Raw genomic sequence first — 20,000 nt, forward strand, 5'->3', positions numbered from 1 at the left:
AGAGAGAGAGAGAGAATGTATGTGAAGCATGACAGCAGATACCACCTTCCGAAAGCTCTGTGGAACAGTCCTAACCGGGAGAACACATTCCTGAGAGTTCTGGGGGTTGACCTCCACCTTCCACCTCTACCACCAAGACCCCCCCCCCCCCCCTCCTCCCCGCAACATATCTCAGAAAGTTAGTTTAGTCCCTGACGGCAGCTCTCTGGAACTTCAACATGGAACACCTTGCTAAATTGCAACAGAGTTCAAGAGGACAGAGGCCCAATAAAAGCCAGTGTTCTAGAGTCCAAATCATCTAGGATCCACATCTGGGGACGTTCTAGTCTGGAGTGCTGGTTGTGTGTGGCAGGCTGTAATTAGGCCTGGGCCTCAGAGAGCTTTCCACCAGGGCTCGCTGTGCCGCGGCGGCGGCGGTGGCGGGGGCGGTGGGCGGTGGGCGGGGGTGGGCGGAGACAACAGAGGCATCGGTGGAACGGTGGCAGCGTTAGCAGCCCTTCACACCAGTGCCTGAAGATTCTAGAAGATTATTCTCCAGGTCAACTATGCCAGTAGTGGGAACTCGAACCTGCAGCACATCCTTGCCGAGTGGGAACGCCACTCTCTCAAATCCACAAAAGTCACTGTGGAATGAAGGGGTCACGTGTGCCTGTTCAACCATGCACACTCATTGGACACAGGCACCCGCACACACTCTCACAGTTTTCTTTTTTTTTTTTTTTACACACACGCACACAACCAGTCATGCACACACTCAGCAGGATGGCAGTTTCATACCAATAAATATAAATAATAATAATAATAAATAATAACAATCATAATAAATATACCCTACACATGAACGAACGTTGTTAGTACACCAGTTCACAGGCCTGGGTGCTACACTCCCCCTGCATGCTCCAACCCCAGTGACAAGTGCCAAGACAAGGATGGTCTTATCACTGGCAGCCAGGTTCAGAGTTCACCGTGGTGAGGCTGATTAACAACAGGACTTGATAACACTATCAAATAACACGGCAGAAGAGAGAACGGGCAAATGTAGGGCATGCATAAACACACACCGGTGTCCTCTTACCTCCCCCAGAGCTATCACTGACCAGAGAGGTGGTGAGAGTTACAAATGGAAGATAAGGACTTGAAAATGAAAACACTCAATCTAATCACACACGTTTTTATGAATGTGACACCCTGGAAAAGCAAGGAACTGTCAGCAGGAGACCTGACCACAGCTGCTTACTCAACCGTGAACAGTCGGTGGGTAAACACGCGTACAAAACCAAGACCGGAACGTCTACATAGCAAACATGTTTTCTGACGTCAACGTGAGATAGTTCCTAAATGGAACAAAGGAACAACAGGAATGAAAATGAAAATGAGGTAACGCACCCTTCGTATCCCTCCTGTTTGTCTTCCTGTCTCTCCCTCTTTCTCTCACTCTCTCTCCACCTCCCTCTCCACCTCTACCTCTCTCTCCACCTCCACCTCCCTACCTCTCTCTCTCTCCCTACCTCTACACCTCCCTCTCTCCCTAACTCTACCTCCCTCTCCACCTCTACCTCTCTCTCTCCACCTCTCTCTCCCTGGAAGTATAGGCGACTGTGTGTGTGTGTGTGTGTGTTTGTGTGTGTGTGTGTCAGTGGACTTACTATTTGGTGGAGTCAGAGAGCTGATATTCGCGCCTGCGGTCGTAGGCCTCCTGGATGCCAGGGTCTGTCCACAGCATCTTTATGGCGCTGATGTAGGGCTGCTCGAAGGTACACACCTTCTCCACATCCACCTCCCTCACCAGCAGGGCATGGGACTGGAACCCACAACACAGGACATTATATCTACATCAATCAATACAACTTCATTGATCTATCCCCTGAGGAGAAAAGGACAACGTCAGGAAAATAGCCCCCCCCCCCACCCCCGGCTCAAAAAAATGGAGGGAAAGTTCAACAGCATCACCCACATTTACTGTAACAGCAGTTCAGGGTTATTTAATACATTTGGGAATTCTGAACAGCATAACATACTTATTGGGTTAAAAGTACAGTGAGCCTTATTTGAACTGGGAGGAGGTGGGGGTAACTTTGTCCTAAATTTCAGGAAACAATCTTTCCATTCATGCTGACCTCTTTTCATCCATGACTTGCCGTCAGTGCAAGTGATAGAGCAGATTGGAGTAGCAGTCCATTATATCTTTATGGCCTGGTTTACAGTCGTGTTTTATGGTCTATTTGAATATGTTTTTTGCATTTGATGATGCAGACACATAAGCTTTGACCGGACAATCCGGCGCTGAGATTGCCAGTGAACATCAGCAGCCGGTGAGCTTCTATGAGCTCGGACAACGCCAGAGGAGTCGGCAGACGTTTGGTGGAGGCAACTCATACGACACAAATCTAATAAAAATAAGTCTTATTTCGTATTTCTCCCATGTCTGTAGGTCAGGATATTATTACATTGCTGAAGCTACTCTAAGCTAAGTCTGCGATAGCATCGGTTACCTCAGAAACTATTAGTTTCACTGTCCCCAGTCGAGTGTGTGATCTAGCGTACATTTACACTTATGGCATTTAGCAGACGCCTTTATCCAAAGGGACTTACAACAAATACATTTGTTTAAGTAGGTGAATCATCTATCATCATAAGAAAGTAATCAATCAGACCAGGGGCCATTGGCAGTCACAATGCTAGAAGAAGTTTTTTTTTTTTTTCATAATGAACAGGAGAGAAACTTGTAGGGGGGGGGGGGAGATGGGGGCAAAGAGGCACACGCCACAGTCCCCTGGCTGGTCAGAGACCCACCTTGTTCTGCTCATACTTGTACTGGATCTTGAGGGTCTCGGAGGCGCGGATCATGGACTGCATAGAGGTGAAGATGTTCTGGTACACCAGCTTGGTGTAGCTTCTCTTGTCCTCGTCCGTGTAGCCCGTCCCGTGGATGATGCGCATCTGTTTGATGAAGGTGCTCTTGCCGCTCTCGCCAGTGCCTGAGGAGACCAGAGGATGCCCGGGGTCAGAGGTCAGAGGTCAGGTTATACAACAAGACACTGTGGTGATACATTCTCTGCATACACATCTGTAAACACCCACGAGTGCTCACACAGACAGGCACACACGTATGTGGGTGGCCCGTTAGTGTTCAGAATGAAATTAGACATCGCACCCATTTTTAAATGTAGATTAAAATGTAGGACGAAAATTAAAAGCAACAGCATGGGGATGAGGTAGGAGCTTTCGCAGGCTCAATAGAATTTAGTCCTCCGTGTTTTTCGAGAAAGATCCAATCGCATTTGGGTCTTCACCTCAGAACGTCAATATAGGATAACAGGCGTCGTGTTGGAGAAGCACGGCCTGTGAAAAGAGACTTAGCCTAACGCTACAAGTCCATAATCCTACAAGTGAATCATGCAACAAAGTCCATACTGTTGATACCATGACTTCAGTTCAGAACTGGGCCATCTCTGCGTTAACACAGTGACAGTAACGTGCCCTGACACAAACCATACATTCCATCCCTACAGCCCACGTGGCTCCCTGCAGTCAGCCACCACGGTAACCAGCCACCACGGTAACCAGCCACCACCGCAACCACTTGAAGCATTGTCTGGCGTCCCCACATTCCCTCGTGTGCACCCGAGGGGACTCACATAGTGAACTGTAGCTGCTACACTTCAGCCCTGACACACTAACTGGAGCAGCCCAGGGTCCACAGAGACCTGCACGGCTCAGCCCAGCCGGGAGGGTGAACTGAGGTAAGCTTCATCATACAAAGACAGACACAGAGATCCAGAAGGACAGACAGACAGGCAGGCAGAGACAGGAAGACAGGCAAACAAATTCAGTGACACAGACAGGCAGGCAGACAGACAGGCAAATAAACACAGTGAGACACAGACAGGCAGACAGACAGACAGACAGGCAAATAAACACATTGAGACACAGACTGAGAAATAAGACAGACAGGCACACACAGACAGACAGACAGACAGACAGGCAGGCAGGCAGCTGAACCCCACAGCTCCAGAAGAGCGTTTCTGCTGTGTGTCCCAGTGGAAGTCCCCGATCAGTTTGTATCTTTATATGGGCATTTCTATTCTAACCACAGTGTCCGACATGATGTTTGGGAACATCCATTCTAAAGCACACAACAGTGACTCAAACGCTGTTATCTTACAGTAAAAACATGGGAAGAGCCCTATCCTGCCCCATCCGACCTCCCCTCCTCAACACCCTCTCTCTAACCCATCCAAGGCTGAGTCATCAGGGCTACAGTTGCTCTCCTCTCTCTCTCTCTCTCTCTCTCTCTCTCTCCCTCTCAGTTCCTCTTGTTGCTCTCCTCGCTCTTCCCCCCCCCCCCTCCTCCTCCTCACCCCCCCCTCCCCCCTCCTCACCCCCCCTCCCCCTTCTCTCCGTGCTGAGTACTAGCAGCTCCCTGTGTTTGTTCTGCTGCCTTGGCACACATGCCAGCCCAGGCCCAGTCCCAGGCTGGCGGGCGTACATGCTAGCCAGGCCCAGGCCCAGGCTCAGGCTGGGGAGCAACATGAAATAGCCCCATTGCATAACCTCTGTTTTCTTTGTCTCTGTAGACCTGCATGGCGACTGCTGTTTCTTCTCAGCCTCAAAAGCCCCAGCGGTGGGAGATTTCCTCTCCTCTCCTCTCCTCTCCTCTCCTGCTTGGCTCTCATGTCTAGAAACCCACACTGGGGTCGGAGCAGCTTCTTCAGATAGGCCTAATAGCTGCTTGCTGGATAGCGGTGTTCGCGGTTTCACAGAGGATTCATGTGCTGCAGCGAAAGGCCAACTATAACAAATTACAGAACGGTGGATTTATACAATGGTCACTTCTATGGAAGAACGATGGGTTGGCAGCACGCAGGACTATTTCAACAAGCCAGCAGCCCAACCTCATTTCAAATCCCTTCCTGACCACGTCTGAAGCGGCAGCTAGCCTAAATCAATCTAAAGTATACAGAAAAAAAAGCATTAAAAGCATCAACGGGGGGGGGGGGGGGGGGGGGGCCCGGCGGTTGTGTTTCAAACGACGCCCCTACTCTACTCTGTACGAAAAAACGTAGCATTGACTCTACTGCACTACTTTAGACCAGAACCGCTCTGTGGGCCCGGTCACATCCTCAGCTGTTTGGTTGGCTTGTTACTAGGCTGTGGGTGACTGCTGTAAGCTTGTTGTAAACTATCCTCTCTTAGATAAAAGATGAAATGATGAGCGTGCAGACTGTAACAGAGTGGTCTTTGCCCTCCTCAGAGGATCTGAGCTCTGGAAACTAGGTCAGGCTAGACTGATAGTTCCCTACGGTCCCACTTCAATGAACAGGACACAATTAAGTGTATGCAGAAACGGCCTTGGAGACCTTGCTCTCAATTACTCCTACTGAATTAACCTAGAAAGGAACACAACACACACACACAACACAAACACACACACACGCACGCACAGACACATGCACGCACAGGCACATGCGCACACAGACACACACACACACTGAGAGGGAAGGAACTGAGGACACTGAATGACGAGACAGACAGGGATGTGATGTCATCAAGTCCTGTCCTGCTGCCATACCAGGTACTCTGTGTGTGTGTGTGTGTGTGTGTGTGTGTCCAGTCCACAGACAAGGATTAGCAGTCGTCAATAGAAGCAGGGCGGCGGGGCGGGGGTGGGGGATCTGCGGTTCGATTTCCAGGAAAACCATCGACAGCAGCACGCACTGAGGTCTCTGTCAAGAAGGAGCTACTTCCTGGAAGCAGCCTCTGATACACTTATCTCCTCCACCTCTTCCTTTGCTGAAAAGCACACTTTTCGTTGTGTTTCTCTGAAACAATTAACATTCACTACTTGGCTTGTTTGGCTTGGGGGGGGTGGGGGGGGGGGCGATGTTGGTTCCCATGGCAACTACTGTATAGCAATGCTTTCGCAAAGTAATATTCATGATTCAACCTTCATCCGTTAACAGTGTTGTTTCTATCACTCACTTTGTGTCATAAGTGTGTTTATCAAAACACAATCAACACCATAAACTTCTAAGAAGGCGAGGGGGGAAAGGCAGCAATGTCCGCCACTGAGCCAGAATCACGTTGTTGCACACACACACGCACCACAAAACCAGCCCTTTACTCATTCTGAATCTGCATAACCCATTAGCTCTGAATGACAAAAATTGGTCAGAACGGATCCATTTCATTTGGTCCGGCCAGCCAGGGGGGGGGGGGGCGGGGGGTGAAGTGCAGTAAAAGCGTGACAGAGTGGAGGGGTAAGGCCCGCCGTTTTGTAAATTATTCTCTAAAACGTTTCCCCTTGCGATGGGGGAGCCAGCTCAGCAGAATGTCACCAGGACACAGGAGTGTCTGTAGGCTGCAGGCCCCTCAGGCCGGCCTTGGGAGAGGGAGTGTCTGAGGGCTTGTCCGGGTGAGCTCGCTGTTCTTTTATAAAGGAACTAAAAAATCTTGTCCCGCCACTTGGTGACCTGAGGATTTGCCTGACAGATTTCCCCCCTCTCTCCGTCTGACGGTGGACAGCTGCTCCGGACACGTCCAGTAGCGAGCGAGTCAAGTCGAGATATTAAATTCTTCCTTATTCATTTCCCGTGACCCTGTCACAAGATGGAACCTCCCCCTCTCCCTCCATCCCTCCCTCCCCTCATCCCCTCCCCCCCGGCTGTGTCTGTGCTGGGGCTGCAGCCTAGCCTGGGCCTGGCTGAGGCTGTTTCCTGTCTGTGTGTGGAGGAGCAGACGGGGTACTAGCCACTGCCTCACCACCTGCTGCCAAAGCACTTCCTGTAGGACAGCTACACACCTGAACGACGCTGACAGCCATTTTTCACATGCCTTTCTATGAATGATAGGCAGGAGGGGAGGGAGGGAGGGGGGCAGGAGGCGGGGGTCTGTCGGACGTCTGTCTGTCTGCAGGGAGATTCTGTTCTTTCCTTTCCTGAGCCGGTAATCAGAGGAGTAATCTGGTGAGGCTGTACTGAGTGGGCAGACAGAGCATCTCTCTCTGTGGGGAGAGAGAGAGAGAGAGGGAGAGAGAGAGAGAGAGGGAGAGGGAGAGAGAGAGAGAGAGGGAGAGAGAGAGAGAGGGGGAGAGAGAGAGGGAGAGAGGGAGGGAGAGAGAGAGAGAGAGGGAGAGAGGGAGAGAGCGAGCCAGTGAGGAGCTCTATTCCAGTTTGGAGAGCATTCCACACATTCTTCTCCTTCTAAAGGACTTAAATGTCCATCTAATCATTCACCTATTTTGGTTCCCATCGAGCTAATCAAAACTCCTAGCTCTCGCACAGCATAGCACCGTTCCCACTGGGCAAAAGGTTTCTGCAGCGTGTACAGCAGTCCTTCCTGGGAGTAATCTGATTACGCTGCGTCCAAGTTCACTTTGTGTTGCTCCAGAGTGGAACTCGATGTGAAACCAACCGACCAGAACAAAAACAAAAACAATAAACGCAGGTGTGGTGCCTGACAACGCACACCAACACACAAACACAGAGGCTGTCTTTAAGGCTAGCATCGTCCTTAGGCTAACCCTGCCCTCAACTTTACCGGTGTTTGGACGGACACACACACGGACACACACACGTGCACGCACACGCATACACACACACACGAGATCCAGGACATAGCCTAGGGATACAGGGAAGATATAGGGAGAGACGTTAGCATGTAATGTCTTGCCTGGGTGAGGGTGGGTTATCTGGTTTTAAGGCCGTCACAGGCAGCCACATAACAGCCGAAACCCAGGGTGTGTCAACATTGGTGTTTGCTCAACCAACGTAGCAGACAAACACAGGTTCAGACTACAAGTACCAACCGCAGCCGAGCCTCCCTTGCTGACACAGTCCCTACATTTTCACTGCTGAGTTACTCAACATCAATTAGGAATTTTCAAGTCAGGATAGAACCCGGCGCCACAGCGCTAATTAAAACATTGCCTGAGTGGCTCACAATGATCAGTGTGCATGTGACGACCTCTTGAGCTGTCAGGGGCGCCTCTGTTCCCGGTATGTGAAACGAACCCGTAACCATATTTAACGGCACGCTTCCATTTTCGGCCACGAAAATGTGCATCTGGATGAGACGAAATTAAAGTGACTGTTTTGGGAAGCGGTAACACAGAGTACCCTCAGTATGAGAAGAGGCCTAGGCCTAGGCATCTCTATATTAGTACACAAAGTTTGTTGTTAACCCAGGAGCAGCACACAAACAGGGTTTGGGCGTCAATTCAGTTTCACTTTCAGTTCAGGGGACGATAACTCAGGCAAAGAAAAGGGACACTTTAACGTGATGAATTCATCCACTGAATTTCAAATGGATCGACTCCATCCCTGAAGCTCTCCCGAATGAGCGACTTCTCTTAACTGTTCTGTGGCAGTTTAGTCAAAGCCGGTGGTCATTATTATTGTGACATGGAAATTCTGTGGCTACACGATGATTTGCATGGCCATAAAACCTCGCGTGCAGACACCCTCTCTCCCTCTCTCCCTCTCTTTCTCTCTCCCTCTCTTTCTCTCTCCCTCACTGATGTTAGTCACCACCAGTTAACATTAACACAGCGGTGGTGGTGGTAAGGATGACGATGATGATGATGATACAACACCAGTCCCTACGTCAAAGAGAAAAACACACAACCGTCTACTACAACACAATCTTATGAAGACCTCCACGGACGACGACGACGGCCCTGTAACAGCGCCTACGCCCTTACACCAGGTGGGATGACACGTGCTTCCTGATTCTCATTACCAGAGTTAAGCAGCAATGACGACGGACATCTTGAATGTCCCATTGATAGCCTGTAATATCAATAATAAAGGTGGGATTCATGTTGATGGCCGATCACGCATGCCAGATAATTCCACCCCTTCAGCAGAGATCGGGACATAATTAATGGGCGAATGAGACCACTGTACACAGAACACAAATCAAATGCACATGGTTGTCTTTCCTGCCTGGAGCGGGTGGAAGCATGCGGGCGGCTCGGGTCTAGATGTGCATTAAACCAAGGAGTTATAGTGAAGAGTGTGTGTGTTTGTGTGTGTTTGTGCATGTGTGTGTGTTTGTGTGTGTGTGTGTGTGTTTGTGCGTGTGTTGGCTCCATTGAGCACCAAACAGTCAGCTCCTGTAGATTAGCAATCTAGATGTTGCACATACAACCAATCGCTTTTGCAGTGTTTTCTCTCGCAATTGAATTTGTTGCATCAAAGTTTGACTGGGGTTTTTAGGCGTAGTTGATAACACAAGTAGCGCTGGAATTTGTAAAAGGACTTTTTGGTGCTTAACGGAGCAAGAAGGAGCTTATAACACAGGCCTTGATTAACCGCAACAAGACGACAACGATTTCTAATCGTGTTCCCTAACCCTAATCTTAATCCTAGCCTTAACCACAATTCCAAACTTTAACTGTACTTTCGAACAGTTAGCGCGAGCAAAGGTGGTGTCCGATTCAAGGGGACGAAGCAAAAGCAGTTCCACTCTCTTTCTCAGAGAAACTCAACAACTGATAGGGCTTGGCACCATAAACTAAAATGACGGGGTCAAACTGTACAGAGAGTTCATTCGAGAATTCTAGGCAAGCAAGCAAGCTTGTGTGGGTCATTAGCCACCATGGATACGATGAGTCAGTATTGATAGACAGTGGGAGGTAGCCTAGCTTAGCACTGCCAAGGGCCTACACTAACACTACAGTAACAGTGACGGGCCTTGCTGCCTTCATGCTGTATGTCCTACATAGGGAAGACAGAAGAGGCCGTGGGAGATATTTGGGTGTGCCGAGAAACAAACATTTATGCCACCTGATGTAAGTGAGCATCTCTCCGCAGCAGGTGCTGTGTGTGTGTGTGTGTGTGTGTCCACATTCGACAGGTAACCCAGCCACCAAATAAAACATTGACTTAACATATAGTGTGTAAATATTGGTCCTTAAACGAGAAGAAAGGGGGAGAAAAAAAACAAAACAAAAAAAACAAGGTAAGCGAATCAGCCGCTGCTTCCCTAGGCAGACCACTAAGCCTGGCTCCAGCTCGGTTCAGGGAGCCGGGCTCATACATGTCATCGCCACCCAACCCAACCCTGGTTTATGGCCGCAATCAACTCCCAACCAGATAAAACTATAGGATAAAGTTACGGGAGTCAACGCATGCGTGCAGGATGAGGCCGCCACTGGCCATCGCCTCTCTCCAGCTGTCGTCACTGGCCCTAAAGTCAGATTTATGACCCCCCCCCCTTTGCCCTCAGACAAGAGCAATAGATCATGCCTTGTGATGATTGTGAGTTTAATGTGGACGATGTTGATGATAAAACTAAACGTTGGCAAAATACAGGCGGAGACGGAAAAAATATAAAGTGTATCAGCATAAATACCTTCTACCTGCCCAACATTAACAGGCATGAATCAAAGCGTACAGTAAGCGGGGAACCCCCCCCCCCCCCCCCCCCGTCCGTGACTGCCCCTTGCTGCTTTGCTCTCCAGCTCAGGACTGTACACATTTAATCCCTTGTGACTTTCATTAGCTCCAGTGACAGAGTGCTCCCTCCTAAGGCTGCCTGCCAGCTTCTCTGAAGAGCTAACAGAATAAACCACACTGAGGAGGGCAGTCACAGAGCAACATCATCACACTGAGGAGGGCAGTCACAGAGCAACATCATCACACTGAGGAGGGCAGTCACAGAGCAACATCATCACACTGAGGAGGGCAGTCACAGAGCAACAGCAACATCATCACACTGAGGAGGGCAGTCACAGAGCAACATCATCACACTGAGGAGGGCAGTCACAGAGCAACAGCAACATCATCACACTGAGGAGGGCAGTCACAGAGCAACATCATCACACTGAGGAGGGCAGTCACAGAGCAACATCATCACACTGAGGAGGGCAGTCACAGAGCAACATCATCACACTGAGGAGGGCAGTCACAGAGCAACATCATCACACTGAGGAGGGCAGTCACAGAGCAACATCATCACACTGAGGAGGGCAGTCACAGAGCAACAGCAACATCATCACACTGAGGAGGGCAGTCACAGAGCAACATCATCACACTGAGGAGGGCAGTCACAGAGCAACAGCAACATCATCACACTGAGGAGGGCAGTCACAGAGCAACAGCAACATCATCACACTGAGGAGGGCAGTCACAGAGCAACAGCAACATCATCACACTGAGGAGGGCAGTCACAGAGCAACAGCAACATCATCACACTGAGGAGGGCAGTCACAGAGCAACATCATCACACTGAGGAGGGCAGTCACAGAGCAACATCATCACACTGAGGAGGGCAGTCACAGAGCAACATCATCACACTGAGGAGGGCAGTCACAGAGCAACAGCAACATCATCTCTCTTCCAAACACCAGGCAAAACCCACCACCACCACCACCACAAACCCCTTCACCACCACCACTACCCCCCCCTTCACCACCACACCAGCACCCCTACCACCACCACTACTACTACCCCTCCACCACCACCACTACTACCCCTTCACCACCACCACCACAAACCCCTTCACCACCACCACCCCTTCACCACCACCACCCCCCCTTCACCACCACCACCATTCTAATGGAAGATTAACTCAACTCAAGATAAGTTAAAAAGATTCACACAAGCAGAAAGGCCCATGGTAGAGGTGGGTGTTCATCATAAGACAAGTCCAAGTAGTAGTCTAGACATTGCACATTTGTAACTGGAGCACCATTTCAGAGGGTGTTGCACTGTGCATGCTGTCTGCCTATTGCCTATGAAGGATGAAAGGGGTGTGTATGGATCCCAAATTAAGTGAGTACTGAACTGCAAAGGCCTATAACTCAGTTACTGCTCTAAATGGTTTCCACACAACCTCAGTCATTCTTTGAATAGTAATAACATAATGTGACACCCTACTTCCACCGCTAACTGAAAAATTACAGCAATTTAGAGTTGATCTTTCAACGTTTTCGCAAAAAAAAAAAAAAAAAAAAGAAAGAAAGAAAGAAAGAAAATGCGTCATGAAAAAAGAGACAGTCTTCCAATTCAATCCTCTCTCAGCGACCATCCTGCCACCTCATCATTTATTTGGGAGAGGAAAAGCGGGCCGATATTTTTCCCTTCTGCTTATATATTTTTAATCAACGTTTAACGGTACGCGGGCCAACTCACTCAACCCAACAGATGCCTGCTGGAGTACTGCCGGTCCCTGCTTGAGTACTGCCGGTCCCGGCTGGAAACACTGGAGAGTTTTGGCCTTAAAGGCCTCTACTTGTACAGGAACATACATGGTATCATCACACCAATCACCTGCCTCCTGTTGCTCCTATGGTGACTGCCTGCCTGAGCTGTATTGATCAGTGGGTTTATTTGAATAATAGTAAGTTAATAAACTTCATAAAGGACCTCTTATATGGAACACAATGGAAAATAAGTACTTTATTGTGTCATATCTTTGATGATTTTATTCATGTATTCATGTAGATTTTTGTAGTTGATGTCTGCTTGCTTTAAAAATGGTCAAATAAACAAAACAAAAAAAATGTAGTCACAGGAAACATCACTTCAGCTTTTGGCAATGTAGCAGGCTCACACTGAACAGAATCGCTGATTACTTTCTGCTTTTTCAGCAGTGGTCTCACAAAGGCCAATTGTGCTCTTAGGAGGCCATGCTTGTGTTTTCTGAGGAAAGGTAATGTATGACTAGTCAAACTAGTCTAATTAACTAATCTGGTCTTGACAAGAAGTTATGTGACCCACAGTAAGTGTTACACGGTGGAGAATTGATCACTGCATAGCTGTTTGTGCGCATATGGATCCATATACAACAATCTGAAACACAATGGCAAATCGTCACGACATTAGCATGGCATGCTGGACACATACTACAAGGGATGGACAATAAGCCAGAGATCAGAATCTGAAGAGCATGTTGTAATGCGAGGTGCAGTTGACTGGAACCACGGCCACTCATTCATTAGACCTAAAACAAGAAATTCGCCCTAATTTGATTTAATCCTGAGAGACCCTCCAACTCACACATTCAATCTGGAGTCTAGACACTAACAGAGTACTCTCTCCCGAATGAAACTTAGTTCAAAGAAGCCTCGAACTCACAGGTTCCGTCGTAGTCTAAACCGCACACCAGTGAAGTAGTAGTTCTTCAATTTCCCTTTCATTATGAAAGTCAATATGAGTCACAAGGCCATCATGCCTCTGTTGACTAATGAATTGGCAAAAGTTGTACCAGTTAAAATGCTTCAGAGAAGAGTTGGCAGACAGGGGTCGAAAGATAGTTTAATGTAGCCGACATCAACTTATCAGTTTGTTTTGCCAATGCTACAGTACATGAGAGGAATCGTGTTTGTAATCCATGTTATCCCTGATTAACACCGATGGTTTTAACTGGATTGGCTTCTAAATAGATCTCATTATCATCAGTAACAAATTCAGATGTGGAATTTTCAGCAGCTTATAGCCAAGTGTATCAACACCTTGCATAAAGTTGCCCCTATAGCTGTGTAGTAATGAAGTAATAAGGTAATTTCAGGTTTGTGTTAGACTATTAAACAAGCTGAATAACAGTCCTTATTCCACTTGTGCACTAACACAAAATCCATTACCAGTTAGTATAACAGAGTTATTACACAGTATATAGGGGCAACCTAATATAAAGAGTGACTTTATATTATTAGTTTTGTTTGCGATAGCATATTGTTAATATTAGTGCTGCTGTACATTGGCCAATCCATGTGGCAGTCATGTGATACGATTACACCAACCTCTCGGACCAACTAGGGCCGACCCACCACTGACATGTTACCCTCCACCACTTCACACTCAGAAGGATGCTGCCCCGGAGAAGGAGACAGTACAAACGAGGTTTCAAACCGGATAGACGGAGTCAGTTGAGTAAAGCCTGATGTCAGAGTGCTTGTCCTCTTTACAACCATGTCAGCAAGCTGGCAACCACTGTGACCTCAGTTCTGTCAGCCCTGGGGGCAGCAGGGCCACGAGGATGCCTGATTTTGTGACCCGATCTCCGGATTATGTCTCTGATCTAATTATTTGCTGCTTAATTGCTGCTTCCCCCCCTCCCTCCCTCCCCCCCTCCCCCCAGTTCTCGAACACAAGAGGGAGTTAAGGAGACATTAGTTCTGATTATTACACGTGAGAATGTGGCTTCCTTGCTCAACAGTAAGATCAAGGCCTATAATCTTGTAATGTAATGCATAACCCAGATACTTAGGCTACTTAAGCTATATTTGCAGCCTATCTTTAATATAGCTAAACAGAGAACAAAAATATAGAAATTACAAAAACCATGACGTCCACAGCACTACAGGCCCAGAGTATGACTGCTGAGCAACTGAACTGAGGTGGCCCGACTTTTGACAAATATTCAATATTGCCTCTCATTTCTCAGACTTGTACTACCGGTAGTTTGATGCTGAATTTCGAGCAATGACATGACATACGTCACAAAACCAGCGCTCCGATCTAAATCGCTTTACATATATCGGATAACGTAGGGAAACTTTGTGGTTTACAGCGGTCCCTGTGCTGTTACGCAATTGTGGCCAGCTTGCTTTGCATACAAGTTTTTATTGAGAAAGTGAAAGAGTAAATCATCAATGGCAAGAGTATAATAATTCATGTCATATCTTTGTACCGTTATAGCAATGAATGATGATGCAGATACCACATCTAGGAGCTAAAGCCATGATGATGCATCCTGAACACATTTCCAACGTTGATTTCGAGAAGGATACAACACATTCACCACATCAAAATATGATAAGGGGAAGGTGTGTGTGTGTGTGTGTGTGTGTGTGGGGGGGGGGGGGGGGGGGTGAATAAATGTTTAATGATACCGTACCCAGTAAAAGCAGTTTCAGCTCCCTCCGCGCGTCTCTCTTGTCTCGGCGTAGCTGCTTATCGATCTCAGCGTTGATTCGTTTTGACTCCTTCGCCTCCTCGCTCAGGCAACAAGCCATCATGGATTCTAAAGTCATCACCGCAGTATTTCAAAGCCCGACTGAAATGGGGCGCACACACCTCACACACTTGGTAGTAAATAATTACCCGATCAGAATTGGTCAGTCCAGTAATAGATAGCTACAAACAAAAAAAAACAATAATATATGATTTCCACCAATATGGCTAGCTGGCTCGTTAGCTGAGCTAGTGTGCTGCGAAGTTTGGCCTCCTTTAAAGGCGCGGAGCTGTCACTCCAAATATGACAGCTGTCAAGTGGCGTGCAAATCTATACCGCCCGCAAGTTGGTAGAAATAGAGCCAACAACAATGCAGACAGTCGCGTATAATAGCTCGCAAGTAGGGCCTGACAACTCTCCTTAGGTTCGGCAGGCTAACTGTCGGATAGCTGACAGCTAAATTTGCTAGCAAGCACTTATCAACCAAATAGCTGGCGTTTAATTACTGACCAAAACACTGTCACTCCTCCAACGCATCAATATTGTCTTGTGCTTACCAACTTATGTCCCGGAGAAAACGGGACAAACTTGGCTGCCACGACATCTGTACAGGCTCCTGCTAGCTACGCCTAGCCGCCCCAAAACCAAGACCATAAAACGCCCGAGTAGTGACAAAGAGCGTCTGTGAAACTGTCCATCAGCTAACCAAATTGCAAGCCAACTAGCTCACAAACGAAAATACACAACAAACGAATACAAAATGTTAGCTATCATCAAATAGTCCTGGTATAAACACACGCTTTCGTTTTGTCTTGTAGAATGGCTAGCTAGGTTAGTGATCTGTTTGCTGGCCAAAGCAGTGTGACCTAGCCTAGCCAGCTGAAATAGCAGCTAACCCGCTAATGTAACAAGCCAGCTAAAATGGATAGCTAGCCATTGATGTTAGCTGCAGTTAGCTAACTAAAACGCCCAATTTGGCCAACGCTCTTCGTTGTGATAGCATTCTCCATAGACGTGGGAAAATTCAAATAAACAAAAATGCATAAAAAGTATTGTTGTTGACAGCGAAAGGGGCCTTATCTGTTTCGTGCGTTTATCGCCCCTTATAATTTTTTCCTGGTGATCGCGCGTCACCGACTTCAGCCCCCGGTGTGTGCTACATACACTACCCTGTTGCTGGCGACACTTGCAGGAGAAGTGACTGACAGTGGGAAGGCAAATCAAAACGGAGTATGAGGGTGGTTAATCAAAAATGAATGGGTGGGATTTGCGCTCCGTCTGCGGGCTGGTTTAACAAGTGCCAAGTTTGTTAGAGAGACCGAGCTACTCTCTCCACTTCGGAGGCGTGTCAACCTCAGATCCAGAAATTTGACTGGATGGACAACGCCCATTCCCTGTCAAACATCTTCAGCTACTTTTCCACTGTTCCCAAAGCACACCATATATTAGGTTGATTTTCACAACTGATGAAATTAGTTGGTTTACTTGATTTGCATTCATTCATGATGCGTAACAGTTTTGAACCCTGGTATTCAGGCCAGTTCGATCTGAGCTCATTATGATACTCTCCAGCTATCTAAACATTAAGACACATTAAAACCCCATTCACACTGGTGACATGCTTCAGCTGAAATGTTATTAGATGACAGAAATGCATGAATGGGACAAAGCGTTAAGATAATAAGCGTTAAGATAATTTAGCAGTGTAATTAAATTGACGAATGAATACTTTAATGACCCCCAGAGGATAATCAGCAGCAGCAGACACAGACAATCACCAGACCTGCATGAAGAATACATATCCGGGCTAATGATGAAGTAAAGTTCACAATTGACTTAGGAAAAAACAGAAACAAACGCTGTCAAACTATTTATTTTCTGGGCCACAATACAGAAAACTATTTGTATCAATAATAATAAAATAAACTATACAACTTGAAATACATAAAAACATAATTTGATCTCCTTACTTGCGCAAGTAAAGAGATCAATTTAACCATTACGGTGCATGTCAAAGGTAGAATTCACTTTCATCAAAAAGATTGCAATCAAGGCAGTGTAAAATGTACAGTGGTGAAATGGCGCACTGTTTGTAGTCACTGACAATTTTGTTGAGTCAGATGACATCATGTGGACATCTAAGGTAATTGCAAGCATTGGGCCAAAAATCCTACATTGTACTGTACAAAGATGCACCCTTCCATCCTTCCATCCTTCCTTCCTTCCTTCCTTCCTTCCTTCCTTCCTTCCTTCCTTCATTCCTTCCTTCCTTGTACATTATGTACTTATGTAAATATAAGAGGGTTGAGAGCAGCCAGTTGAGAGGTGACAGATTTATACCATATTGGCTTGACCAATCAAATCATGTCAGTTCACTGATCACCTTACAATACATTTCAGTGGCCTATTTGAGTAGTGTGCAAGGTCCTGCAGACCAAACAAAGAGGTGTGTCTTTCTTTGAGCGTGTCAGACCTGCCTTCTCCTCCCAACTGTCTGCAGACATGGCGTGTTGACCATTCACATGACGTTACAGAATTAGATTTCGAACAAACTAATGGATTCTAAACAAATCCATAAAATAATGCATATTTTACGTTACGTTATTGTAGCCTCTCCATCCACCATTAGTCACTTCTTTGGATGAACTCCACCCAATCCATGGGGTGTGGCCAAGGGCGACAAATCAATGTGGGTCTATAAAGGTTGATGTTACTCTGTAAAAACATGTTTTTGAGGCTGCTACAACTTTTTAAGCCAACAAGCTGCATATTCTTTTTAAGTACAGTATCCACACTCAACTTCTGGACACAAACATTCTCTGGAATTAATTCCTGAGTAAGTTGAATGTATAGACATGTTACGTGAATGCATAAATGTGTATTTTTTTAATTGATTGATTGATATTAAATTGTAAGTCCTCTCAATTTAAGAAGGTAATATCTGCTGAACTGACGAACTACACATTTGTTGAATGAGAGACAATGAAAGTTTGTGGATTTAATAGGTTGACTCTCTTTTCCTAAGCTCCCCTGTGCTCTTTGACAACTCCATATTATATGCACTCATCCCTAACACATGGGATATGCACTCATCCCTAACACATGGGATATGCACTCATCCTTAACACATGGGATATCACAACTGCCACCTAATTTCCTGTATTTTGGCAAAAAGAAAAGAAGGGACTTTCCTGTTACTGTTCCTGTCAGTCCCCACCCACTCACCATATCTCTCTCTTTCACTCCCCCTCCCTTTCTCTCTCCCTCCTGCTCTCTCTCGCTCTCTCTCGCTCTCTCTCTCTCACTTACTACCCCTCCCTTTCTCAATCCCTCCCACTCTCTCTCTCTCTCTCTCTCACTCACTACCCCTCCCTTTCTCCCCCCCCTCTCTCTCTTTCTCTCTCTCTCACTCACTACCACTCCCTTTCTCCCTCCCTCCCAGCCTGCCTCTCTCTCTCTCTCTTTCTCTCTCTGTCTCACTCCCCCTCCCTTTCCCAGCAGTGGCTCACCTCACCTTGTTCCCATGGCAATGCGGAGCTTAGGCAATCTTAATATCTGAAGCCTGTTGGCGAGTCTAACCGGTTCTGCCTGCTAAGACAAAAGATTGACACCCAGAGAGCTCAGAGGGAGAGGAGTTACAAATACCTGTTGTGGTCCTCATTGCTGTACTGTACACATAACTTATAGAATTATTCATAGTGTCGATTGATGTTGTGCTTATGAGTTTGATTGTTGGGAAAAGGATGAGTTTGCTTATGAGTTTGATTGAAAAGTTGGGAAAAGGACAAATATGAAAGACCTAGTCGAAAACACAGTATCATTATAGATGTTATAGGATTTTGGAAAAAAAAAAAGATTTTTACCTTTTACCATATGCCCATTGTATATATATGTTCATATATATGTTCATTGTTATATGTTATATATGTTCATATATATGTTCATTGTTTTGATGTACCATACATTGAAACCTCTCATGCTTTGATTTATTATCCTCTAGTTTTGCTAAATGTTAACCTTTTCTAAGCCTATATGTGAAACATGAAGCGTTGAAAGTATGGTGGCAGCAAATGTAAATGCAGCAGCCAGGCCTAGAGGAGGATGAACCTCAATCGAAACTCTATCCGCAGCGCAGTGCAGTCCAATCACTCAAGGCGCATTCCATTGACAGAGCAGAGAGTGTGTTTCACCAAACTACATGCCCTGCATATTCTACAGAAGACGTAACAGACTTTCACAAGGATCAGGTTATTTGTTTGAGGCCAAAAGGTTTTTAAAACTGTTCAAATGGATTTGCGCTTCAACGAAACTTTCATGCAGGTAAACGAATTAGGGAAGGCTACGCGGTAAGAAATGGATCACGTATCGCAAGGAAAGTCTGGTGTATCTGCTTATTTACAAGGCGTGTGACGAATTCAAGGTAAATTATTTTCCTTTCCAAAGATGTGATTGTTTTTAATAACTTCCTTGTTTGTTTACCGGACTTGAGAGGCTGGATATTGTTTAGACGAACCGGGGAAAGTCCGGTGAGTTTACTGTAACGGTTAACATGAATTAGTAAAGTAGGGTAGGCTAGTCAAATCGATCGGCGTTTGAATATGTTTCCACATGTGTTTGTGTTTTCCAATCAGTGTGTAAAGGTGCAATAGGCTTGTTGGTGTTTACATTATGCAATGATCACGTTGCTGACATTAAAGAAAACACACCTAGGAATTTCCCCAGGTGACAAAGACAGTGTTCTTCTTTGTAATGTCATGATGAAATAGGTGAAATTAACTTAAATAACAACAACAACAACAACAACTAGCCTATAGCCAAATGGACGGCTTTATGACTAACATGCAGTCAAACTATCAGGCGAAACCTAATTGATTATTTATGGACAAATCTATTTCAGCGGAGCGACATGGCGGGCTGCTGGCGATGGTGCCATCGGACTTGCGTTTGTTGTCTGACCGATGAAGAGAGGGAGACGGTTTATGTGGACGAACAAATTAAGAAGATGCTGCGACAGCAGAAAAAGAGAGAGCGAAAGGAAATCAAAGTTCTCTTACTCGGTCAGTAGCTTTGTCCCTCATATGGACTTGATCTCATCACAT

General features: G+C 46.5%; 2 protein-coding genes across 5 annotated transcripts in view; one reads left to right on the plus strand and one right to left on the minus strand.

Moving 5' to 3' along the window:
• LOC310805968 (guanine nucleotide-binding protein subunit alpha-11) overlaps positions 1–15,955 on the minus strand; it is a 22,803-nt gene extending 6,848 nt beyond the window's left edge. Inside the window, exons 1-3 of the mRNA XM_083671874.1 lie at positions 14,845–15,955; positions 2,794–2,978; positions 1,647–1,801 (exon numbers count right to left, since the gene is read on the minus strand). Coding sequence (XP_083528000.1) covers positions 1,647–1,801; positions 2,794–2,978; positions 14,845–14,980 — 476 coding nt within the window. The 5' untranslated portion in view covers positions 14,981–15,955. The remainder of the gene's footprint in view (positions 1–1,646; positions 1,802–2,793; positions 2,979–14,844) is intronic.
• A 1,685-nt stretch (positions 15,956–17,640) lies between these two features.
• Positions 17,641–20,000, plus strand: part of gna15.1 (guanine nucleotide binding protein (G protein), alpha 15 (Gq class), tandem duplicate 1) — a 159,539-nt gene continuing 157,179 nt past the window's right edge. For 2 of the 4 annotated variants that reach the window (XR_014554242.1, XM_083671109.1), the window contains exons 1-2: positions 19,042–19,321; positions 19,799–19,958. Coding sequence is in view for 3 of the 4 variants with exons in the window: in XM_083671109.1 (XP_083527235.1) it covers positions 19,808–19,958 (151 nt within the window). In the remaining variant the exon portion in view is untranslated. The other 2 variants (XM_083671110.1, XM_083671111.1) reach the window with 2 other exon arrangements.

The sequence above is a fragment of the Argentina silus genome (assembly GCF_951799395.1).
Source record: "Argentina silus genome assembly, chromosome: 6".
NCBI lineage: Eukaryota > Metazoa > Chordata > Actinopteri > Argentiniformes > Argentinidae > Argentina > Argentina silus.